Consider the following 26,526-nt stretch of genomic DNA (forward strand, 5'->3'; position numbering starts at 1 on the left):
TAGGGAGAACGTCTGTCTGATATAAAGGCAGAAGATATAGAGGGAGAAGAAGAGATGTATGTGACTGATATAAAGGCAGAAGATATAGAGGGAGTAGAAGAGACGTATGTGACTGATATAAAGGCAGAAGATATAGAGGGAGAAGAAGAGACGTATGTGTCTGATATAAATGCAGAAGCTATAGAGGGAGAAGAAGAGACGTATGTGACTGATATGAAGGCAGAAGCTATAGAGGGAGAAGAAGAGACGTATGTGACTGATATGAAGGCAGAAGATACAGAGGGAGTAGAAGAGACGTATGTGACTGATATGAAGGCAGAAGATACAGAGGGAGAAGAAGAGACGTATGTGACTGATATAAATGCAGAAGCTATAGAGGGAGAAGAAGAGACGTATGGGACTGATATGAAGGCAGAAGATACAGAGGGAGAAGAAGAGACGTATGTGACTGATATAAAGGCAGAAGATACAGAGGGAGAAGCAGAGACGTATGTGACTGATATAAAGGCAGAAGATATAGAGGGAGTAGAAGAGACGTATGTGACTGATATAAAGGCAGAAGATATAGAGGGAGAAGAAGAGACGTATGTGACTGATATAAAGGCAGAAGATATAGAGGCAGAAGAAGAGATGTATGTGACTGATATAAAGGCAGAAGATATAGAGGGAGAAGAAGAGACGTATGTGACTGATATAAAGGCAGAAGATACAGAGGGAGAAGAAGAGACGTATGTGAGGGGTGATCAGCAGTGTAAGAAGGAGGACATCCCTACAGATATCAGCACAGGTGAGTAATAAACACTTATTACAGAAGTCACATATTCTCATTGCTCAGTCGCTATAGCAATCTCTTATCCTACACCCTCCTCCGCCATCAGCCCTGTTCTCAGTTGGGTGTTTCTAACGCAAGGCTATCCATGACAAACATCACATGTAGAGAGTGATTACACACAACACTATAATGTTATTAAAAGTAACAAGCAGAAGTTTATTATTAGTGATTATATATAAATGTGTATATATTTATGTATATAATATAATTAGTAATGTTTTTTGTGGAGTGCCTAATTTATATGCATTTTGTTAGGTGATGCAGGTATGAAATATTTCCTGCTATACAGTAGACCTGAGGTCACCAAATACAATTCGTACAAGATTCAGAAATAAAATTATATTTGAATCTAGAACTTCAAGTAAAACAGATTAAAAGCTTATCACAAGTTCATATCTGTGTAATCATAAGACAAGCATTTTGCACTTGTTGTCACCCTTGCATGGGCGGGCTTGTTCTTATCCACTCCAATTCACTCTAAATCCAAATTGCATGTCAACCAACGCGTTTCGTCGATAGTGACTTCTTCAGGGGTGTTTTCTGGTAAAGGCTTTATACTTAAATATCAGTTGTGTAGACTTGAAATAATTGTGTAACCTTCAGACGGTAATTGTGGACTTGTTCATGATGAACAAATTCCTAATTACTTGTGAATAATAGTTCCTGCTCTGTGCAGATCTGAGGTTATGACTTTAGGGAATGTAATGGTCACATCCAATCTAAGGTCTCCCAGTAGCCTTACTACATACATGTCTAATGTGTCTTGCACTCACTCTATTAACTAACAATAATAAACAGTGGAGTTTTAGTTCATGTATTGCTCAGTGCATTTAAGCCTGCAGCTCCCGACAATGAACCCCACTATACTGCAGGTCCTACTCTATTGCTCAAAATAATTGCCATAAAAATAGCTATCACATTAGTGTTAGACTTTAGGTATGCTCTCAGCGACGGAACAGTGGCTGAAAGGCTTAGATTGGTTTTCAGAGTACCAGTCTGACGTGCCACCACATCTCACGTGGCCCTCCTATTCACCAGATCTGGGACTGTGGGACTGCTTGGCTGGGTCCAACATTGTACTGTTGGTGCAGTTCCTGATGCGTTTGGAACGATTGGTGGTTGCTAGGCGCCCTAAATGCCTGTGGTCCCGATTTGTCATGCTCTACTTTCTCACACTGTTCCTCCGCTGAGATTCTTGGTGTCCATGCTTCTTTCACTGTAAATGGATACTACTCACTGTCTACAAGGGACCACCAACAAACAAATGCCGGTCTCGGCCACAACCAATGGCTCCCTTTTGCCAGTCGCATCACGTGCACGACCCATGGTTCCATCTGAAAAAGAAACAATATCTCAACAAATTTACATTGTATCAATACCTCAGACATTCACAATGATCATCCAGTAGTTTTAGTGTCACCATCTACACGCATGTGCACGTTCCATGTCGTTAATATACCCGGTGGAACCGCCATGTCGCCATCCGTCACACGCTCCAGCGCATCAAAGTGACGTCATTTGACACATGCTATGTCCGGGGACATGGAGAGAACCTCGTCCACGTGACCTATAGTAACCATTGAGGACAAAAGTATCAAGTAACCTGCCAACAAAACAGTGTAACAACACTGATCAAATTCTATCCTCTTAGATATATATATCTTTCTCCAGCAGGGTCCACAGGTAATCCTCATGATAACATTGGGATATGAGGACGTGACAGCGGATTTGCACCAAACGGTCAAAGCTTTCGGCCTCCCAGCATGCAACGGGCCTGTCCATATATTCCTGGTTCAGGCAAATCAGTTTTTTGTTTGGTGCAGCAGGAGCCGGACCATGGTCAGAGGGCTGCTGTTTTTTAGCAGCCGTAAGTTTTCTTATTTGACTTTTATAGTATTACTATTTTTTTTGAGTGATCTTTGTAAAAAGCATCTTATACGCACCTTAGAGTCGCTCCAACATCTCCCCGCCGGGTCGCGACAACGCTTACCCACGTGTACAGTGAGGCAGGCACAGGTTCTGGTAAACCTTCATGGGCTACTATGCACAGACATTATCCAATGTAGCTGAGCAGTTTATACTAGCTCCTATACCATAGGTTTCCCTATTAACCCTTACATGCAGCATTCATTCTGAGGTTTATACACCTAAGGAATTGTCAGCCTCTCAAAAAAGCAGGCTGATAAGTAAATCACATAGACATGATACAACATCTTCACAGTCTACACATGTTTTAGATGAGGATTCGTTGGAGGATGAGGACTCATTGCACTTCGGAAGGTCTCAGCTCAGTGGACATATTATCATCTGAGCTAATTAATGCTATGTAAGCCATTCTATCCTTAGAAGAGGCAGCAGAGCCTATGTTAAAAACTAAGGCAATTGTGTTTAAACATCCCAAAACAGCTTGGGTTATGCCCAGTAGGAAGTTAGAATTCCAAGAAATGGAATTCCAATTTCTCATACGTCCTAGAGGATGCTGGGGTCCACTTCAGTACCACGGGGTATAGACGGTTCCGCAGGAGCCATGGGCACTTTAAGACTTTTTCAGAGTGTGAACTGGCTTCTCCCTCTATGCCCCTCCTTCAAACCACAGTTTAGAAAATGTGCTCAGGCAGACTGGTCGCACTCTAGTGGAGCTCTACTGAGTTTCACTAAAAAGACTTTATGTTAGGTTTTTTATTTTCATGGAGGCTGCTGGCAACAGTCTCCCTGATTAGAGGGACTTGGGAGGAAGAAGTAGGAACCAACTTCCTAAAGAGTTTCATGGCTCTGCTTCTTGCTGACAGGACACCATTAGCTCCTGAAGGGTACTGAACACTAGCTGCGACTATGCGCTCACTCCCGCAGCACGCCGTCACCCCCCTTACAGAGCCAGAAGTCAGAAGACAGGTGAGTGTACAGAAGAAAGAATCTGCAGTCATCGTGACGGCTAAAAGGTGCCGCGCAGCGGGCGGGAACGCTGCGCGCCATGCTACCCATTACACAGTCGCAGCAGGGTGCACGACGCGGGGGGGTGGCGCTCTGGGCAGCATGAAACCTAGGCTTCCCTTATAAAAAGGGGTTGATGCTTAGCTATGTTGCCAGTACTTCAAGTTACTTGCTGCTGTAAGGTGCCCTGCGCTCCCATGTTAACCCCTGGTATCCTGGGTCTGTTGTGTCCACCTGGTGGTCAGTTCTGTTATTGCAGTCCTTTGCTCCCAGTCCACCTGCTCTTGTGGTTTAACCACTAGGCCCTCTATCTGGTAGAGGGTCTCTGTTTGCTGATGGTGCTCACAGCGATCCTCTCTTCAGCATTGTTTACAAATCACAAGTCATCTCTTCATTCCATGTTCTTCAGCATCGCTTACAAATCACAAGTCACTTCTTCATTCAGTATTCTTCAGCATCGTTTACAAATCACAAGACACTTCTTCATTCAGTATTCTTCAGCATCGTTTACAAGTCACTAACCTTTCATCTTTCAGAATTCACTCAGACTTCTCTCCGAGTCGTTGTGTATGATTGAGGTCTCAAAACTGACTTCCTCTTTCTTCAGTGTATCATTCTCTGTCAATGTCCTCATTGCCTACCCCTCTACATCTTCGGGCCTAAGTCTTCAATCCATGAGTAAGAACTACATTCAGCCAACTCGTTTCCTTCCTTTGCCGATAGCTGCTCCCTCAGTCAATTATCAGTCATCAGATCCCCAACTCAAGCCAAGCGTGACATGGAAGAAGGGGAATTCCTGGTTTCTCTGGATATTAAGGATGCGTATCTTCACAACCCAATATGGCCACCTCTTCAGGCTTACCTCAGGTTTGCACTGCAGGACAGTCACTACCAGGTCCAGGCCTTGCCTTTCGGTCTCTCAATGGCACTGACGGTGTTATCAGGGGTGATGGCAGAGATGTTGCTACAACTCTGCAAGCAGGAAGTGAGCATCGTTCTATACTTGGATGATCTCCTCATAATGGCTATATTCAGAGCACCGTTGATGGAAAAGATCAGCCTTCCAACACGACTACTCACGGATCATGGGTGGATTCTAAATCTGCAGAAATCCCACCTAGAACCTACGCAGAGTCTTCAGTTCCTGGTAATGATACTGGACACAGTGTCTCAGAAGGTGTTCCTTCCTATGGACAAGGCAAAGACAATTCATACGATGGTATGTTCCATTTTGAAGCTGAACAAAATCTTGGTGCATCTTTGCATAAGCTTACTGGGAAAGATGATGGCCTCCTACGATGCAATTCGGTACAGAAGATTTCATACATAACCATTCCAGCTGGATCTGCTGAACAAATGGTCTGGGTCACATCTGCACATGCGCCAGATGATATGCCTTTCACCAAACGCCAGGATTTCCCTCTTATGGTGGTTGCTGATCTTCCTCCTGGAGGGTCGACACTTCGGAATTCAGGATTGGATTCTGTTGACAACGGATGCAAGCCTCCATGGTTGGGGTTCAGTGACCCTAGGGGCTCAGTTCCAATGAAGGTGGTCTGATCAAGAGGCTTCCCTTCTGATAAATGTTTTGGAACTCAGGGTGATTTACAATGCCCTTCTGCTGACCTCTTTATATCCTTCAGTATCAGGTCATACAGGTATGGCTGGAAAATGCACCAACTTTGGCATACATAAACCAACAAGGAGGTCCAAACAGCAGAGCTGCAATGAGGGAGGTGTCACAGATACTCCTCTGGGTGGAGCGGAATCCCAAGGCAAATTCTGCCATATTAATTCCGGGAGTAGACAAGTGGTGAGCAGACTTCCTCAGTAGACACTATCTGCACCTGGGGGAATGGGGCCTCTACCCGCAAGTGTTTCAGCAGATATTTAATTGGTGGGGCTACCCGCAAATCGACCTGTTGGTTTCTCAGCTCACCAAGAAGCTTTTGCGTTACTGTTCTGGGACGTGGGATCCACAGGCCGCAGCAGTGGACGCTCTGGCGACACCATGGATTTACCGGTTGGTGTACTTGTTCCCACAAGTTCCTCTAATTCCAAGAGTTCTCAAAGGGACTTAAAGGGACAGGGTTCAGGCAATTCTGATTGCCCCAGACTGGCCCCGCAGGGCCTGGTATGTAGACATTCTAGCCTTATTACTCGTAGGCCTATGGCCTCTGCCAATTCAGGATGATCGTCTTACGCAAGAGCTGTTCGTCTATCCAGACTTACCACGGCTACGTTCGATGCAATGGAAGTATATTGTGAGGATTTTTTCCAGGAAAGAGATTCCCGGGCAAGGTTATCTCTACTATGCTCCAAGCCAGCCAGATGGTCGCATCGAAACATTACCATCGCATATGGAAGAAATGTGGGGGTAATTCTGAGTTGATCGCAGCAGAAATTCTGTTAGCAACTGGGCAAAACCATGTGCACTGCAGAGAGTTAGATTTGGGTGTGGTGAGTTCAATCTGCAATCTAATTTGCAGTGTAAAAATAAAGCAGCCAGTATTTACCCTGCACAGAAATAAAATAACATACCCAAATCTAACTCTCTCTGCAAATGTTATATCTGCCACACCTGCAGTGCACATGGTTTTGCCCAGCTGCTAACAGAATTCCTGCTGCGATCAACTTGAAATTACCCCCTGTGTCTCTTGGTGTGAGGGTCATCAGTATTCTGCTGTGGATTTTCATCTGAGACATTTCTTGCACTTCCTTCAGGCTGTTGTGGCTGTGGGCCTACATTTAGGCTCCATAAAAGTTCAAATCTCAGCCTTGTCTTTTTCTTCCAGGAAACAATTGGCTGTTCTCCCAGTGGTCCAGATGTTCTTGACAGGTGTCCTTCATATTCGACCACCCTTTGTGCCTCCCACAGCGGCGTGAGTTCTCAATTTGATTCTGGCCTTTCTCCAGTCGGTTTGATTGAACCTTTCCACAAGGTGAACATGGAGTATTTAACATGGCAGGCTATCATGTTGTTGGCTTTGGCCTCAGTGAGGCTTGTTTTGGAATTAGGGGCCTTATCATGTAAGAGTCCTTATCTGGTGTTTCATGAGGATAGAGTGGTGCTTAAAACTCGCTAGACATTCTTGCCTAAGGTGGTGTCGGCATTTCATATAAATTGGCCAATGGTGGTTCTGGTTGTCACTGGGACATCTGTTACACCAATGTCCTTAGACGTGGTTCGGGCTTTGGAGATTTATGTCAGCTCTTCTCAGAAAATCAGACTCGCTTTTTGTTCTCTATGATGTTTCAAAGATTGGTTGTCCTGCTTCAAAGCAGTCTATTGTGTGTTGGATCAGGCTTACGATCCAACAGGCTCACTCTTCAGTGGCTTTGCCGCTGCCGAGGTCTGTTCAGGTCCACTCCACATGGTCAGTGGGTTCTTCCTAGGTGGCTGCCCAGGGTGTCTCGGCTTTGCAGTTATGCTGGACAGCTACTTGGTTGGGTTCGAACATGCTGTAAAGTTTTAAAGGTTTATTACCTTTGCTATTGAGCACCTTCAGTTTGGTCAATCAATTTTGATGGGGTCTCAGCAATCTTCCACCCGGTTCGGAGTTTTGGAACTTGTCCATGGTACTAAGACCATCCCAGTAACCCCTTGGACATTAGAGAAAATAGGATTTTAATACCTACCAGTAAATCCTTTTTTCATAGTCCATAGGGGATACTGGGCACCCGCCTCTGTGCTTTGATATTTTCCAGCAAGAGTTGTTCTTGTGTGTTGTAGTTTGGGTCTGCTTTTGCTGTCCCTATTTTCAAGTTGTGTTTAGTGTTGCTATCCTCTTGTTATGTTGTGTGCTGGTTCGTTCTCTCACCACTTTCTTGTCTCTCTTCCTCCTTTCAAAGTATGTCCGTCTCGGCTTTTGCTAGAATGAGTCTACAGGAGGGGCATAGAAGGGAGGAGCCAGTACACACTGAAAAAGTTTTAAAGTGCCAGGCTCCAATGGACCCCATCTATACCCCATGGTACTAAGACCATACCAGTATCCCCTACAGACTACGAGAAAAGGATTTACCTGTAGGTATTAAAATCCTATTTTTTCAGAATAGCAGGGCCATCCTCGGTTGAAGGTATCACTGCGAAGGCGCCGTTTCGCATTTGTATTGTACATTTCCTTGGAGGGAACAGATGCCTTTTGGCCAGTGTCACAGGAGAAATATCTACAGATTATACAGGCACTCAGCTGTGGATGAGGAAGGCAAAGCAGCCTGTAGAATGTGTTCTTTAATATGAAAAAAGTGGACCCTGAGCAGAGTGTCCCTCGGTGCTTGGATAGGGGCCTGTTTGGACTTTGGGAGTCTATGGATCCTATCAATAAAAAGGTCAGCGGCAGAAGCCTTCGGTGAAAGTTTCTGAAAAGAGAACCGTGGCATAATCATAAAGCTCAGCATTTGTAACAGAATCCAGAACGCCCATTATTCTGATATTATTTCACTGAGACCAGTCTTCTAAATCAATGACTTTATCACGAATAGAGACCATGGCCTATATTTACTAAGAATTCGAGTTTGACCGATTTTTTTTTTTTTTTTTTTTTTCAAAGTCCCAATCCGGGAATTCACTAAGCACCAATCTCGGCAGTGTTTGGACTATTCGTAATGGTTTGATTTGCAAAGTTCCGAAATACGAATGAATAGACCATCGGTCAAACACGGCTGTTATTTCATACAATACGGACATTCACTATTCATTCGTATTTGGGTGTTAGTTTTTAAGTGCTCAAGTGCGGGTCTGTTTTTTTTAGTTTCGGTAAAAAAACAGCAAAAAAATAGACCTGCTTTTTCCAGTCGAGTTTGGATAACCATGCACGGATCAGTGAGATCTGTGCATGGTTATGTATGTGAAAGGGTCTGTTTAGTGTAAAAACTGGAAAAAAAATTGCGTGGGGTCCCCCCTCCGAAGCATAATTAGCCTCGGGCTCTTTGAGCCGGTCCTGGTTGAAAAAATATGGGGGAAAAATGACAGGGGTTCCCCCATATTTAATCATCCAGCACCGGGTTCTGCGCCTGGTCCTGGTTCCAAAAATACGGGTGCAAAAAACATAGGGGTCCCCCTTATTTCTGAAACCAGCACCTGGCTCCACTAGCTGGGGAGATAATGCCACAGCCGGGGGACACTTTGATATCGGTCCCTGCAGCCGTGCCATTAAAACCCCAACTAGTCACCTCTGGCCGGGGTACCCTGGAGGAGTGGGGACCCCTTCAATCAAGGGGTCCCCCCCCTCCAGCCACCCAAGGGCCAGGGGTGAAGGCCGAGGCTGCCCCCCCCCCCATCCAAGGGCGGCGGATGGGGGGCTGATAGCCTTGTGAAAAAATTTGAATATTGTTTTTAGTAGCAGTACTACAAGTCCCAGCAAGCCTCCCCCGCAAGCTGGTACTTGGAGAACCACAAGTACCAGCATGCGGTGGAAAACCGGGCCCGCTGGTACCTGTAGTACTACTACTAATAAAAAAAAGAGACACACACCGTGAAAGTATAATTTTATTACATACATGCACACGTCCAAACATACATACTTACCTATGTTCCCACAGGGCTCGGTCCTCTTCTCCATGTAGAATCCTAGGGGTACCTGTGAAAAAAATTATACTCACATAATCCAGTGTAGAATCCGAACTTTGAATAATCCACGTACTTGGCAAAAAAATAAAACGGAAACCCGACCATGCACTGAAAGGGGCCCCATGTTTAGAAATGGGACCCCTTTCCCCGACTGCCAGGACCCCCCCTGACTCCTGTCAAAAAGGGTCCCTTGAGCCAATCAGGGAGCGCCACGTCGTGGCACCCTCCTGATTGGCTGTGTGCTCCTGTAGTGTCTGTCAGGCACCACACGGCACAGATACAATGTAGCGCCTTTGCGCTCCATTGTAACCAACGGTGGGAACTTTGTGGTCAGCGGTGAGGTTACTTTCGGTCAGGATTTACCAGTGGGTAATTAAAATCATATTTTCTCTTACGTCCTAGAGGATGCTGGGGTCCATTTAGTACCATGGGGATGTACAAAAGTTCCCAGTACAGGAGGGAGAGTGCTGAGGTTCCTGCAGAACTGATTGATCAAACTTGAGGTCCTCAGAGGCCAAAGTATAGGACTTGTAAAACTTAGCAAACGTGTTCAACCCTGACCAAGTAGCTGCTCAGCAAAGCTGAATAGCCGAGACACCCCAGGCAGCTGCCCAGGAAGAATTCACTTTACGGGTAGAGTGGGCCTGGACAGATTTTGGAATTGGCAATCCCGCCATGGAATAAGCATGCTGGATAGTAAGCCTGATCCAGTGTGAAATTGTCTACTTAGAAGCAGGACACCCAATCTTGTTGGTAACATTAAGTACAAATAGTGCGTCCGACTTCCTGTGACGAGTACCGTATATACTCGAGTATAAGCCGACTTTTTCAGCACATTTTTCTATGCTGAAAAAGCCCCCCTCGGCTTATACTCGAGTCAATGGCTGCAGCAGACGCCGTGGGCTATGTGGGCGTCCGCTGCAGCCGGCTCCAGGACAGACACTAGAGGTCATTATTGACCTCTAGTGTCTGTGCGCGTTGCTATGGGAGAGACGTCATGACGGCTGGACGGAGCGGGCGGCTGGACGGAGCGGCGGCCGGACAGAGCGGCGGCTAGACGGAGCGGGCGGACAGACGGAGTGGAGCAGCGCAGCAGCAGAAGAAGCGGACGGGAAGCAGGAGCGGGCCAGTGGTAAGTATTGTTTTTGTGTGTGTTTGTGTGTTTGTAAGCGGTGATGGGGCACAGCAACAGGGGGCAAAGAAAGAAGGGGGCACAACTACTGGGGGCAATGAAAGGGGGCACAACTACTGGGGGCAAAGAAAGAGGGGTCATAACTACTGGGGGCAAAGAAAGACAGGGCATAACTACTGGGGGCAATGAAAGAGGGGGCACAACTACTGGGGGCAAAGAAGGGGCATAACTACTGGGGGCAAAGCAACGGGGGCAGGTTTTGATCTGGCACTGTGGGAGGATATCTGTCACTGGGGGTATATGTGGCACTGGGGGCACAACCCTAGCAACAAATATTACCCCCTGGCAACAAGCATAACACCTACCGCATGAAACCCCTGGCAACGAGCATGACACCCTGAGCATGAAAACCCCTGGCACCGTACATTTCCCACCCTAGGCTTATACTCGAGTCAGTAATTTTTCCCAGTTTTTTGTGGTAAAATTAGGTATCTCGGCTTATATTTGGGTCGACTTATACTCGAGTATATACGGTAGTTCTCTTCACATAGATTTTCAAAGCCAGCACGACATCCAAGGACTTTGAGGTAATTGAGGTGTCAATAGCCACTGGCACCACAATAGGTTGGTTGATATGAAAAGCTGACACAACCTTATGGAGAAATTGCTGACGCGTTCTGAGCTCAGCTCTATCCTCATGGAAAATCAACTAGGGGCTCTTGTGTGACAATGCCCCCAATTCTGACACATGTCTGTCAGAAGCCAAGGCCAACAACGTGACCGCCTTCCAAGTAAGAAACTTTACATCCACCTCCTGTAAAGGTTCGAAGCAATCCGATTGCAGGAACTGCAGCACCACATTAAGATCCCAAGGTATCGTAGGAGGCACAAAGGGTGGTTGGATGTCCAGAACCCCTTTTAAGAAAGTCTGAACCTCAGGGATAGCAGCCAATTGTTTCTGGGAGAAAATAGACAAGGCCGAAATCTGGACCCAAGCTCAAGCGTAGGCTGTCACAACTGAGGGTTTAGGCTGATGGGAGGAAGCCTCAGTTGTAGGGGGTGAAATGAAATGAAACTTAGATGGTTTATTCAGACCCCTGGACATGTAAGTGTGGAAGGGAACCCGAAGGTGTGACCATGACAACCAGGTTAAAAGTCAAATGAAAGTTTATTAAACAGACTCCGTATAATCACAACAGCGTTCACAGTCAGTATTAGCAGTGGCAGATAATACAGTTCCTGGATCACTAAACCATAAAAGGTATAACAGGGCACTGGTAGGTTGCAGAACGGATGTTATAGTCCTTGGGTAGAATAACCTTACCAGGCCAGGCTGTAGTAGTGGAGATAACCGAGGAACATGCCAGTAGGTGTATGAGATGATGCTGGTAACTGGAATGCACTGTATGAGTCACTGGACGGAACCAGCCAGATGGTGGAGACATGGAGTTAAAACGGAAGATGCTAGGGAGCGTGGAAACAGATGAATTGAAGAGTGGTTACCGGTGGTAGTGGATACTGCTGGTAAGTAGAAATCCGCTGGGAGAACACCGGCTCTTTAAGGAAGCTGAATTCTGTTGGAAGCAGGTTGCTGGAAACAGATGGGTTAATAGCTGAAAGCTTGGAAGCTGGAAGCAAATGAAGTAATAGCTGAAAGCTGGATCAGTCACAGAGGATTGCAGAGTCAGGCTGCACCGCAGGATGGAAAGCAGGTGCGGGTCTCTTTGTGGATGCTGGAGACAGGAACTGGAACATGGATAAACAAGCCACAGGAGAGAGAGACTGGAACAAGGTATGACATTCAAAGCACTGACCTCTATCTGGCCCAGACACAGGATACTTATACCTGCTGCTATGCAGGCATTGGCTAGGCAATTATGCAGATTCCAGAGACGGTGGATTGGAGGAATTGGAGCATGTGATCAAATCCAACATGGCTGCACCCATGCTGGAACCTGGAGGGAAAACCTGGTTTGGAATAACATGTGCAAACACAGTGATAATGGCGGCGCCGGCCACGGAGGGCAGGAGACGCCATATGACCGTTACCTGCTGAGATACATGGAGGACAGCGGAGACTACGGGAGGCATGATAAATTACTCTGTGAATCCGCAGCATTAATACAGGAATGGCGGCGAAGGCCGCGGAGGACGGGAGACGCCATGTTGGATTCAAACATGGCGCCGCTATGGTAGTGTCTCAGAATGACAGGAGGGATGTGCAGAGTGTTGACACAGATGAGATCCGGACTTGGAACGCTGGGCCAGTCTCAGAAGACACCTAAACGGCAGGTAATGGCGTCCAGATACCCGGATCGTGACATAGGCCAACATCCACACCTGCTTGCAGAAAGAGGAGAAAATGTCCCAGTTGAAACTCCACCATAGAAAACTTCTTGGATTCACACCAAGACACATACTTTTTCCAAATCCGATGGTAATGCTTAGACGTTACTCCCTTCCTGGCTTGGATCAGAGTAGGAATAACCATTATCGGAATGCCCTTCTGAGCTAAGATTTGGCGTTCAACCTCCATGCCATCAAACGTAGCCGTGGTAAGTCTTGATAGGCAAACGGCCCCTGCAGTAGAAGGTCCTCGCGAAGAGGGAGAGGCCTCGGATCCTCCAGCAGTAATGCCAGAAGAGCCACGTATGAAGCCCGCCTTGGCCAGTCCAGAGCAATGAGGATCGCCGGAACTCTTGATCTTTTTATTAGTTTGAGAATCCTTGGGATCAGTGGAAGTGGACGGAACACATACACTGACTGGAACACCCACAGAGTCACCAAGGCATCCACCACCACTGCCTGTGGGTCTCATGAACTGGAACAGTACCTCTGAAGCTTCTTGTTGATAGGAGAGGCCATCATGTCTATCTGAGGTACACCCCATTGGCATGTTACCTCTGAATACCTCTGGGTATTCTTCTGGATGGAGATCATGTCTGATGAGGAAGTCAGCTTCCCAGTTGTCCACTCCCGGAATGAAGATCGCCGATAGCGCCAGCGCGTGTCTTTCTGCCCAGAGGATGATTCTTGTTACCTATGACATTGCAGTCCTGCTCTTCGTTCCACCCTGCCTGTGTATGTAGGACACCGCTGTGACGTTGTCCGACTAAACCTGAATGGCTCGATCTTGCAGAAGATGAGCCGCTTGTAGAAGGCCACTGAATATGGTCCTTAGTGCCAGAATGTTTATTGGAAGGACCGATTCCTGGCTTGACCACTTTCCTTGGAAGTTTTCTCCCTGGGTGACTACTCCCCAACCTTTGAGGCTTGCATCTGTGGTTAGAAGAATCCAATTCTGAATCCCGAACCTGCGGCCCTCGAGCAGGTGAGAAGTTTGCAGCCACCAGAGTAGTTAAATTCTGGCTTTCAGCGACAGGCATATCCGCTGGTGCATGTGAAGATGCGATCCCGACCACTTGTCCAGGAGATCCAGCTGGAAGAACCGTACATGGAATCTTCCATATTGTAGAGCCTCGTAGGAGGCTACCATCTTCCCCAGAAGGTGAATGCACTGATGAACAGATACAGAGCCGTCTTAACAGCAGTGTAGACCCTGGGGCACAGCAATGCACTGGAGCCCATACCCATCCTCCAGCAGTAGGGGTGGGGGGGCTGTCAGCGGCAGCTTTGATGTCCCGCGGGTGATAAGGGGTGTTCTATCTTTCGCTCAGCATGTAGGACCTGGAGAAATAATTTCTGCTAATTACTCCTTTACTGCACAGATGGGGCAGGAATGAGAACACTAAACTGTAGAAGGGGACATTGGGCTAAATGAAGGGGCCCTGGTACATGACTTTCAGGTTGGTAGGGAATGTTTAATACATAGGGGAGGGGTCGATAGTGGAGTGGGCTTAATATTCATAATTTTCTGGTGGGAGGGCAGCTTGCTTGACTGCAGATATCTCCATTTCCAGGAAATAGATTTCTTAACTTTAATGGGTGCAAAAAACTAGAGAATCCCACCTTTCAGGAGGTAATGGGGACTTGGGGATCAAATTTCAGGAGCCAGAGCAATCCACCAACAAAAATATAAAACTGCATATGAAGCGTCTGGAGCTGGAGCAGAGACAAGCTGCTTGAAAGCTGATATCCCTCAGAAAAACTCTAAGTCAGACAGAACCTGAGATATCTGGCTGGGAAGGACAATTAACAGGCTTGGATGGGGACCACTGTTTTGAAGTCTGATATCTCCGGTACCCCAGGGCCGATTTTCAAAAATCTGGTACCCCTGGAAAGAGGGTACCCTCAGCTATCATCCTAGGGCCCTTTTACTCCTGGGGCCCTTGGGAAAGAGCTATTGAGACCATACGAAATGACGGCCCTGAACAGATACCCGGGGATGTTTCAAGACAACCTTGACCATTGATTGGATCACCAACGCTTTCTCCACCGGTAGAAACACCCTCTGCACTTCCGTGTCGAGTATCATCCCCAGGAAGGGCAGTCTCCTTGACGGTTCAAAATGTGACTTTGGAAGGTTCAGGATCCAGCAAAACTGGATTTACCCTGCACCAGACTAATTATAATTAGATAACTAAATCATGAAAACCAACTAAACAGAAGCAAATTGAGCCCCAATGGGCAGCTGTTCTTGCGTTGGAGGTGCTCCCAGGAATAGTGTACCAGATACAAATTAATTTGATGGGTGTGGAAGCGTCCACGCCTCACCAAACAAAAGAAATTCCTATGTTTGGAGCACTCTTTTTGATAATGTTATATATAAATGGATGAAAACTGTATTTAGTTTAAAACTTAGCTTTTATTAATCAAATACTCAACTAAAAAATAATAATGACAGGGGTGTACTAGAAATATCAATTAATTCCCCTTCTAAACAGTGGTAAAAATATAAGTAAATGAGAGCAAATACTATCGTCTTGAAATTATGTATTTAGCTCAAAAATTAATGACAAGAAAATGATGGTAATCCATCAAACTTATCAAAAAGGCAGCAATAGTGATATTGGTGCTATATATTCTTACATACAATCAGAAAGGTTTATTTTTAGAAAATTGCTTAATCTTTAGATATTCAACTTAAATATCTCATATAAGGTCCAATCTAATAATACATATCTGCATTTCACCTGGCGGTATAGATAATACTATGCATATAGGATCGACTTCTCCCCATATTTCACAATGGTTTTTTTATACATCAAATACTGACATCCCATCCCTGCAAGAGAAAAATTTCTATCCATGTCTGTGTATAGACAAGTGAGGAATACATAGTTGCAATTAAACTATGCTGAGCACTCTGTCTACATTTTGGTTCATTTGTATCTTTAAGCCAAAAACCTGACACACCAATGTTTATGTCAGCAGATAATGTAACAGATACAGATATCTTACACAGCCACCATTTGTAAAAGACCACACTCTAATCATGCTGTAACAGACCACATCATATACTTTAGAACTCCTGTACAGTTTATTAATTAATTGTATTCAAGAATCAGTTATTGCATAGAGAATTTAAAAAAGCAAGATCATGTTGTGATGTGTCTTTGACAGTAGAAAAGAAAAAATTGGTTTACACTGGCATGGATAGTGGAAAAAGTAAATAAATAGTGACACTCTAGTCTGCTAGTCCCATCTGCTGTCTAACCTCATCCATGAGCGGAGGAAAGATGAGAGTAGGACCGTCGACTGTGTCACGGAAAAGAGTAAATCTGGCTCACTGGCTAAAGACCCCGTCGTGGTGTTAGATGGGCCCTGATGCTTACAAGCCTTGCAAGGTCCTAAATGCGCCACTTGGGTCTGAGCCAGAGTCCGAAAATGAAAAGGACCACAGTGACAGAGTAGAACACATTTGTATTGGTATCACTAAATCATAGGAAAGCATTAGAGTTGTGTACTGAAATTGCCCACACCAGGATTGCTCCTAGTGGAGAAAATGGCTAATGCTGGAAAAATATCATAAGTATATTCTTAGTGGGCACAGATTGAAACGTATTCTAAGGTATTCATATCCACATTGGTTGCACCCTGCTTATTGCCATATTGCTTGTGGAAGTTGATACCTATTATAATAACAAGAGTACACAATCGTGGCTTTTCACATGTGAAAATTGAACAAAACTAAAAAGGAAAAAAGAATAGTCGGCACTCCAGTTCACTGATCCCATCTGCTGTCTGACCTCATCATTGGAGCGGAGGACAGATGAGAGTAGGATCGTGGGCTGTGCCGTGGAAAAAGACAGCGGACGGCAACTTGAGAAGCCGTGTGTGGTGTTAGGCGAACCCTGTTGCCGTTTGCCTTGCAGTGTCCGGATGCGCCACCGGAAACCTAGTGTCCGTCCGTGAGAATAGGAATTTGACAGGAGGAAAAAAGGGGGGGATGTGGGGAGTGTCGGGTAAGTGTGTCTGACCCTCAGGTCACTGTACGTTACCACTCTTGAGCGTGGTGTACCCGAACTCAATCGATCCTAGCCGCTCAATCACTCTGAATTGCTGCTGCTGGTCACGGCTCCCCCTGCAGTGAGGAGTCCGTGCGTATGGCCGTTCGTTGGACGTACGTTTCACCACCTGGGCTTGCTCACCTTGTTGGTTCTCCTTGTTGGTTCCAAATGTGACTTTGGAAGGTTCAGGATCCACCCATGATCGCAGATTAGTTGAGTTCAGAGCGCAATACTCTGCAACAGCTTCTCCTTAGAAGATGCCTCTATCAGCAGATAATCCAGATATGGAATTATGTTCACTCCCTGTTTGCGAAGGAGGAGCATTATCTCTGTCATGACCTTGGTGAACACACTCGGTGCTGTGGAGAGGCCAAATGGCAATGTCTGGAACTGATAGTGACAGTCCTGTAGTGCAAACCGTAGATAGGCCTGGTGAGGCGGCCAGATCAGAATGTGAAGGTACGCAGCCTTGATATCCAGGGATACTAGGAATTCCCCCTCCTCCAGACCTGAGATGACCGCTCTCGGAGGCTCCATCTTGAATTGGAAAACCCTCAAGTTAGCGGTTCAACGACTTCAGGTTTAATATAGGCCTTACCGAACCGTCCGGTTTTGGTACCACAAACAGGTTTGAGTAATAACCCTTGGTTTTTGGGTGAGGTGGAACTGGAACAATGACATTTGTTTGTCCCAGTTTTTGAATGGCTTCCTGTAGGATAGCACTTTCTGTCAGCGAAGCTGGTAAGCCTGATTTGAAGAATCTGTGAGGTGAGAGTCCCTGAAACTCCAGTCTGTACCCCTGGGTAACAATATCCGTCACCCAGGGGTCTAGGCATGATGACGCCCAGACGTGAGTGAAATCTTTTAGTCTTGCTACCACCTGCCTGATCTCCAGGCTGAGAGGTACACAGTCATTCTGAGTATTTGAAGGAAGCAGAACCTGGTTTCTGTTCCTGGGAACCGGTTGGTGAGGTTTTTTAGATCTTCCCCAACCTCCTCTAAAGAAGGTGGGAGGGGGTTTGGAGTTTTTAAATTTTGCGGTCCAAAAGGACTGCAGTGTAGCTGTAGGATAAGATTTCCTAGCTGGGACTGCTGCGCAGTTGCCGTGGAATTCCATGCATCCCCAAATAGTGCCTGACCTGTGAATGGCAGGTTCTACACACTTTTCCTCTGCATGCCGAGACAGCCATGGAAGTAGCAGGCCAATGTCCTTCATGGCCTCCACCATGAAACCTGCAGAATCCTGTATGTGACGTAAAAATAATTCAATGTAATTCCTATCCATAGTATCTCAGTCCCCTAGTAAGGTGCCTGACCACTTTACTATGGCTTCAGAAATCCACGCACAAGCAATACTGGGCCTTAAAGCCACGCCTGTAGCAGTGTATAGTGCAGGGCTGGCCAAACCGGTCCTCGAGATCTACCAACAGTGCATGTTTTCCAGGCCTCCTGGAGATCTGTAGAATTGTCAGTTAGGAATGAATGCAGCACATCTTAATTAGTAATGACTACACCTGTGCACCAGCTAGGTTGTCTGGAAAATGTGTACTGTTGGTAGATCTAGAGGACCGGTTTGGCCAGCCCTGGTATAGTGATTTGAGCGTAGTTTCAATCTTGCGATCAGCCAGCTCCTTTAAGGCGGTTGAACCAGGGACAGGTAAAACCTCTTTTTTAGACATCCAAAATACAGAAGTGTCTACTGTAGGTGGGTTTTCCCACTTCTTCCTATCCTCTTCAGGGAAAGGGAAAGCAATGAGAATTATTTTAGGGATCTTTAATTTTTTCTCTGGGTTTTCGCAGGATTTTTCAAACAAGGAGTTTAACTCCTTAGAAGCAGGGAAGGTAAGCGAGGACTTCTTATTTACTGTAAAATAAGATTCCGCTACTTGTTCCGGAACCTTCTCAGAAATATGCAAAACATCCCTAATGGCTTCAATCATTAGCTGCACCCTATTAGCAAGGGATGCACCCCCCCCCCCCTGCATATCCCCATCATGTCCCCTGTATCAGAGTCGGTATCAGTGTCAGCTTGCATTATCTGGGCAAGTGTACGTTTTTTGGGGTATGTAGTTGGTGTCTTAGATGAAGTAGTGGGAGCTGAATACTTAAACCCTCTACAGATTGTCTCAAAACCTGCGTCTCTCAGTATGTGACATCCTTGTTGAAATCTGGGATATCATTCCCCTTAAAGAATCCACCCATGGGGGTTCAGATTCAGAATGCTGAGACAGCACATTGCAGTCCTGAGTACATGGAATAGACTCCTCAGGAGAAGATACACACTCTGCAACACAGGACACAGAGTCCTTAGACTTGGTAATGTGGATATACACACTTACACACACACACACACACTCACACACACACACACACACACACACCACACAGGAAAATGTCAGACACAGTTCCCCCCAGAGTACCTTCAGAGAGTCACAGAGTATAAGGAGCCAGCCACACAGCGCCCCTGTAGACAGTTATTATGATAAAAGCCCGGCGCTGACTAACTAACCTTAATAGGGAGGGCAGCGCTCCCTGTCAGTGTCCTAGTTCCTATGATCTGCAGGGAGAAAATGGCGCTGGTGAGTGCTGGATCCGCTCTGAGAGGAAGCCCCGCCCCTTGTAATGGCGTGCGGCTTCCCGCACTAATTGTTTATACTGGCCTGAGGATTTTAGTGATAACAGGAATAATAGCCCCTGTTATCTGCGTGACCAGTGTAGGGTTTATCCGCGCTGGCTCAGGACGCTCCTCAAAGCGCCTACACTGTGTGTTGCCGAGCCTTCCTGTCAGAGCTGCGCTACCACCCTTGTGCCACCATATCCGCCGGTGACCCACTAACTGGGACGCTGGCACTGTACTCACCACTCTTCTTCTGGCTTTGTTAGGGGGTGGCGGCCGTGCTGCGGGAAAGAGCAGTCACCTCATGGGCTTGCGATCAGCACCCTCAGGAGCTCAGTGTCCTGTCAGCGGAGTAGAGAACCATCAACTGGAAGTTGGTTCCTACTCCCCCCACTAAGTCCCACGAAGCAGGGAGGCTGTTGCCATCAGCCTTCCTGTAACCTAACTAACTCTAGAAAATAAAAACCTAAGAAACCTCCTAGGAGCTCCCCTAGCTGTGACCGGCTCCTCCGGGTACATTTTCTAAACTGAGTCTGGTAGGAGGGGCATAGAGGGAGGGGCCAGCCCACATTATTAAACTCTTACAGTGCCAGTAGCTCCCAAAGGACCCGTCTATACCCTATGGTACTAAATGGACCTCAGCATCCTCTAGGACGTAAGAGAAAGTAGATTATAACCTAGGAGATGATTATGATGATGATTACAGGGTATAATGTGGTTTATTGCATGTAAAGTACCTTGTTCCACACCTACTCTGCTGTAGCAATATACATTATATAAGGGTAACACATGTACAGGCTTACCAGCGTATGAGCACACACATTAAGGAATGCTACCTTACCAATGATTCCAGGAGTAACGTTAGGAGACATTTCTCTGATCCATCAGCTCATATGACTGATGTTATTGTTCATCTAGAATCTCCAATTCATACGATCCGTTCCCCATCCATTGTTTTACATTGGTGCTGACATAGGACTTGGCGAGTGACTACATCTCCATTTATACTTCATGGTTAGTTACCAGTACATGAGAGAGAGATATATCTAAGTCTTATAATAATATTACATTTGTTATTGTGAGTGTTCTCAGGAGGGTGGACAAAATGATAGTCTGAGACACAATATTATAAAGCCTTCATTAAAAGTTATGTTTTATTATATACACACATTTACAATTAAGTGTCCCAGAGAGTCGTCTTCTCCTATTGTTTACAAGATTAATATTGTTCCAGAAAATGTCACATTTCCATAATGTATTTTATTTCCAGCAGATGGACACACAAGCAGGAATATCTCAGAAGGACATCTAATGTTCTCCCCGGATTGTGACATAAAAGATAATGACAGCAGACAGGATTCTCCAGGAGCTAACCCCATTACCCCACTTATACATCCAGCTCTATCAGCTGATCCCTGTGATTCTGGGAAATGTTCTCCTGATCACTCTTATATTGGTGCATCTGTTACAGCTCTGAGAGTAGATACAGAGTTTCCCTGTTCTATAGATGCCAAATGTTTTACAAAGAACACAAAGCCTATTAACCCACAGACAGGTAAGGCAGGTGAGAGGCCATTTCCATGTTCTAAATGTGGGAAATGTTTTACATACAAATCAGCTCTTGTTACACATCAGAGAAGGCACACAGGTGCGAAGCCATTTCCATGTTCTAAGTGTGGTCAATGTTTTACATACAAAACGACTCTTGAGGCACATAAGAGAAGTCACACAAGTACATCACCATTTCCATGTTCTGAGTGTGGGAAATATTTTGCACATAAATCACAACGTGCTAGACATCAGAGAAGTCACACAAGTGAGAGGCCATTTCCATGTCCTGAGTGTTGGAAATGGTTTGCACAGAAATCAGATGTTGTTAAACATCAGATAAGTCACACAGGTGAGAGGCTATTTCCATGTTCTGAGTGTGGGAAATGGTTTGCACAGAAATCAGATGTTGTTAAACATCAGAGAAGTCACACAGGTGAGAAGCCATTTTCTTGCTCTGAGTGCGCAAAATGTTATACTCGGAAAGCACAACTTGTTATACATCAGAGAAGTCACACAGGTGAGAAGCCATTTCCATGTTCTGAGTGTGGGAAATGGTTTGCACACAAATCAGATCTTGTTAGTCATAACAGAAGTCACACAGTGGAGAATCCTATTTCTTGCTCTGAGTGTGGGAAATGTTTTACACGGAAATCACAACTTGTTACACATCAGCGAAGTCACACAGGCGAAAGGCCATTTCAATGTCCTGAGTGTGGGAAAGGGTTTGCACAGAAATCAAATCTTGTTAGACATCAGAGAAGTCACACAGGTGAGAAGCCATTTCCATGTTCTGAATGTGGGAAATGTTTTGCACACAAATCAGATCTTGTTAGTCATAACAGAAGTCACACAGTGGAGAATCCAATTTCTTGCTCTGAGTGTGGGAAATGTTTTACACGGAAATGCCGCCTTGTTATACATCAGAGAAGTCACACAGGTGAGAAGCCATTTCCATGTTCTGAGTGTGGGAAATGTTTTGCACTCAAATCATCTCTTGTTAGACATCACAGAAGTCACACAGGTGAGAAGCTATTTTCTTGCACCGAGTGTGGGAAATGTTTTACACAGAAATCACATCTTGTTAGACATCAGCAAAGTCACACATGTGAGAATCCATTTCCATGCACTGAGTGTGGGAAATGTTTTACACAGAAATCACAACTTGTTACACATCAGAGAAGTCACTCAGGTGTGGAACCATTTTAATCTTCTGGAGTATACTTATTATTGCCAGGCGTTGTTCTTCAAGGTTCTTATCTTATCTCGTATTCTTTTTGCAATATACATGCTACCACTGGGTGAAATAATCAGATGTCATGCCCTCATCTGCCACTGCTATACAGATGACCTGTCTTTTACTCCGTGTACCGAGAACCCAGTACCAATCCTAAATGGTTGTCTAGCTGAGCTCCAGGTGTGGGTGATGCCAGTTGGCTGTGACTCAGTCCTGGTGAAACATGTCATTATGATAGAAGTTCACCAACAAAGGGCAGGGCTACAGCTCAGCTTTGCTACCAGCCAGACTTACGCTTGGGGGTTCAGAGTTACAAAATGCTGATCCTGTGCGGAATCTAGGTGTCCTGGATGGTGGAGTGACACTTAGACATCAGGTATCAGCCACAATCAGATCCTCATCTGAGGAACATAGCCAGACTCCAGCATTTATTTCCCTCAGAAGATCTACCTGATGTCATACATGCACTTGTATCCTGCCATTTAGACTACTGCAATGTCCTCTACCTGGGTCTCCCAGCAATAGAATTGCACCGCTTGTAGCGTGTACAGAATGCAACAGCCAGGCTGTTACCTAACCAAGCCCGTTCCTGCCACATAACACCCATTCTCTGCTCCCTTCACCGGCTGCCTGTAAGATGGTGACTCTGGGCCTAATTCAGGTTGGATCGCAGTGTGATCCAAATGGAATTATTCAGAAAAAGTTGCGGATGCATGCGCAGTGCCAATCCTGCGCATGCGGCCGCATATTCTGCAGAATATGCGATTGCCTGTCAGGCAGAGGCAGTCACGTGGGGTGAGCGGGCAATGCTCCATTTCCAGGGAGGAGGCGGTGTGGCGCGAATGGAGGGCAGAGGCGGACAAGCGGGCATCATCACGGTGGCTTTGTGACATCACATGCAGCCGCCGTGATTGAGAAGAATGCGGCGGGCCTCCTGCGGTAGCAGCTAAGCTGCGGCAGCAGGAGGCTTCACTAACTTCTACGATGAAGCGGAAATGGTGAGGCAATCGCAATTTCTGTTTCATCAAGGGGGGGAGGCAGCGGTCAGCATGCTGAGTGGCCTTGCCCTGTGATGGGGAGACAGGGTGGTTGGCAGTAGCGGGGGCTGCTGGAGGCAGTGTCTAAGTGGGTAATATTGTCCCCAAGCAGCGCTGAGGTGTCAGTGGGGAGATAGGGCAGGTGGCAGTAGTGGGGGAAGACAGGGCGGTGGCAGTAGTGGGAGGAGACAGGGCAGGTGGCAGTAGTGGGAGGAGACAGGGTGGATGGCTGTACAGTGTCAGGGGCTGCTGGAGGCAGTAAAGAGGTGTATGGGTCCCGCACAGAATCAGTTGATAATTAGACTTAATGATTATTATGCTTCCTTATTTCTAATTATTCCCTTGTATGTGTTATTGTTATTTGCTGAGTCAGCCTTTATGTGTGTTCTGTGTAATAATCCTGGTGCTACCGATGTCATATCATTTGAATTAACTTGGAAAAGATTAGATATTGTTAGGTGCGGCGGTGCTCACCCGCTCTCTGACAGAGCAGCAGTCATGGCCACCGCGACTCTCTCCCTGTCCGTCTCCGCACGGCGCCTAGCAACGCCGGGAGCGCGATAGCCGCCGGCTCCCTGGCAACGCTAGGACGCCGTGCGTTCAGGGCCGCTGGGTCCATAGCAACGGGGACGCCACAGGCGGACCGCATTCCACGTTGCATTAATGAAGCATTCACACCTGTTTTCCCCTGCTCGTGCAGCAAAGCAGCTGCACAACATTTGTTAATTAGGCTCTGTATTCCTATTGGAGGGTTCCCTGTTATATGCTTCCTCAGTGCCTCACACTAAAGCCGGTGATAGCTTCCTGTATGCTGTTTATGTCTGGTGAACGTCTGTTCCTGGTCTGCTGTATCCGGTCCATCCTGCTCCCTGTGTCCTTGTATCCAGGAGTTCTTTAGCCGGTCCCGGGAATCCTTCTGGTCCTCGTGAACCTGTGGCTGTCGTTTGGGGTTCTCGCCCGGTTTCGTGAGTGGCGGCTTTGCCGCGTGTTGCGGCCTAGCCCCAGTGTTCGCAAAAACGCGATATAGCGCGTTTTTTACCCGGTATTGATGTTCAGGGACTCACATTTCCAACATGCGTGAGTCCTCTGGGACGCGCTCCGCTGCAGCCAATCCCTAGCCTGGCAGATTGATTGGTGCGGCGGCCAGGCGCCAGGCTTTAAAAAGAGGAGGTGGAGCCTTGCCAGTCAGGACATGACAGCGCAGCTCCGTGGCAGCGATCTTCTGTGACAGTGGGTAACCCGCGGCTGGGGAGGGGGTTTGGCTTCTGAGTGCTGCCAGTGGTCCGTGGCCGGGGATAAGGAAGTCGGGTGCTCCGCTATCTCACGGTAGATATTTGCTTTAAGCTGTTTAAGTGGCGTGGGGAGAGGGGGGCTGTCTGTTCCCGCGGTGGGGGCTAGTTCAGGGACCGCACTACAACGAGTCTCTTTTACTCATTAAATGCCGCAAACAGCGCTGCGCCTGTTCGCCCGCCCACCACCAGTGCCCCAGAGCCCGTGTGTGAAGACCAGCACTGCACAGCCAGTCACTCGTGTCCTGTCTCCCGGCCAGTAAAAGGTCCACTCTCCTTCTCCTCCGTACCTATTTTACTAATCTAAACTCCCCCTCTATTGCTGCTGACACAGACACCAGGCTGGAAGGGGAGGACAGGGGCCGCTCTCTCAGCCATTGCCTACTTCTATTTCAGCCCTGCATACCTCCCAACTTTCAAAATTGTCAAAAGGGACTTCCGCGCCGAAAAGGGGCGTGTCTACATAAAATGGGCGTGTCTTTGCATAAAGGGGCGTGGCCTCGCGGCAATTCCGCGATCGCGAGCCACGGCCCCTTTCTTGTTACTAGGGGGGCATGGCCAGCGCTCAGTTAGCTGCTGGCATGCCCCCAGTACCTCCATGAATAGACGCTGTGTGCGCATGCGCACAGCGTCTATTCACTCGGCTCTGCTGTGAGTGCAAAAGCCTCCCAAATGTCCCCCCCACCACCGCGGGACACGGGTGGGACAGCGGGACTGTCCCGCAAAAATTGGGACAGTTGGGAGGTATGCCCCTGTCCTGACCGTCCCCGGCTCCAAAAGTCCGTCGGAGGAATGTGCAGAGGCACTGGCAGTCGTGTCCATACACCACTGACTTCAAGCAATGTGAGAGTAGTACAAGCCCCTTTCTCAAACACTCCCTTTCCTCTGCCTCCATCTATCCCCTCTCTCAATCTCCACCCTTTCTCTCTCGCTCTGTCCGTCTCGTTCCCTCTATCTCTCCATCATGTTCTCTCCGTCTCATTCCCTCTCTCTCTCCATCTCGTTCTCTCTCTCTCTCTCTCCGTCACGTTCTCTCTCTCTCTCTCCGTCTCGTTCTCTCTCTCTCTCCGTCTCGTTCTCTCTCTCTCTCCGTCTCGTTCTCTCTCTGTCCGTCTTGTTCCCTCTCCCTCCCCCTCTCTCTCTCTCGTTCACTCTCTCTCTGTCCGTCTCGTTCCCTCTCCCTCCCGCTCTCTCTCTCGTTCCTTCTCTCTCTGGCCATCTTGTTCCCTCTCTCTCTCTCATTCCCTCTCTCTGTCAGTCTCATTCCCTCTCTCTCTCTCTCTCTCTCTGTCCGTCTCCTCGTTCCCTCTCTCTCTGTCCGTCTCCTCGTTCCCTCTCTCTTTGTCCGTCTCCTCGCTCTCTCTCTGTCCGTCTCCTCGCTCTCTCTGTCCGTCCGTCTCCTCGCTCTCTCTGTCCGTCTCCTCGCTCTCTCTCTCTGTCCGTCTCCTCGCTCTCTCTCTCTGTCCGTCTCCTCGCTCTCTCTCTCTCTCTGTCCGTCTCCTCGCTCTCTCTCTCTCTCTGTCCGTCTCCTCGCTCTCTCTCTCTCTCTCTCTCTCTCTGTCCGTCTCCTCGCTCTCTCTCTCTCTGTCCGTCTCCTCGCTCTCTCTCTGTCAGTCTCCTCGTTCCCTCTCTCTCTCTTCCGTCTCCTCTTTCCCCTCTCTCTCTGTCCGTCTCCTCGCTCTCTCTCTCTCTCTCTCTGTCCGTCTCCTCGCTCTCTCTCTCTCTCCGTCTCCTCGCTCTCTCTCTCTCTCTGTCCGTCTCCTCGCTCTCTCTCTCTGTCCGTCTCCTCGCTCTCTCTTTCTCTCTGTCCGTCTCCTCGCTCCCTCTCTCTCTCTGTCAGTCTCCTCGTTCCCTCTCTCTCTCTTCCGTCTCCTCGTTCCCCCTCTCTCTCTGTCCGTCTCCTCGCTCTCTCTCTCTGTCCGTC

At 47.2% G+C, this 26,526-nt stretch overlaps 1 protein-coding gene across 1 annotated transcript; it reads left to right on the forward strand.

Annotated features, from left to right (window-relative positions):
* Positions 1 to 8: 8 nt before the first annotated feature.
* LOC134984224 (zinc finger protein ZFP2-like) lies at positions 9 to 25,440 on the forward strand. The gene is made up of 2 exons (XM_063949854.1): positions 9 to 787; positions 20,762 to 25,440. The coding sequence occupies exons 1-2, from the start codon at positions 55 to 57 to the stop codon at positions 22,246 to 22,248; spliced, it is 2,220 nt and encodes a 739-aa protein (XP_063805924.1). The 5' UTR covers positions 9 to 54; the 3' UTR covers positions 22,249 to 25,440.
* The last annotated feature ends 1,086 nt before the right edge of the window (positions 25,441 to 26,526 follow it).

Source organism: Pseudophryne corroboree, assembly GCF_028390025.1.
Source record: "Pseudophryne corroboree isolate aPseCor3 chromosome 3 unlocalized genomic scaffold, aPseCor3.hap2 SUPER_3_unloc_40, whole genome shotgun sequence".
In the NCBI taxonomy this organism is placed as follows: domain Eukaryota; kingdom Metazoa; phylum Chordata; class Amphibia; order Anura; family Myobatrachidae; genus Pseudophryne; species Pseudophryne corroboree.

Coding starts and splice junctions, on each gene's coding strand:
- LOC134984224 (XM_063949854.1), top strand. CDS start 55: ATGTATGTGACTGATATAAAGGCAGAAGATATAGAGGGAGTAGAAGAG. Junction 788..20,761: donor CCCTACAGATATCAGCACAG/GTGAGTAATAAA, acceptor TTTTATTTCCAG/CAGATGGACACACAAGCAGG.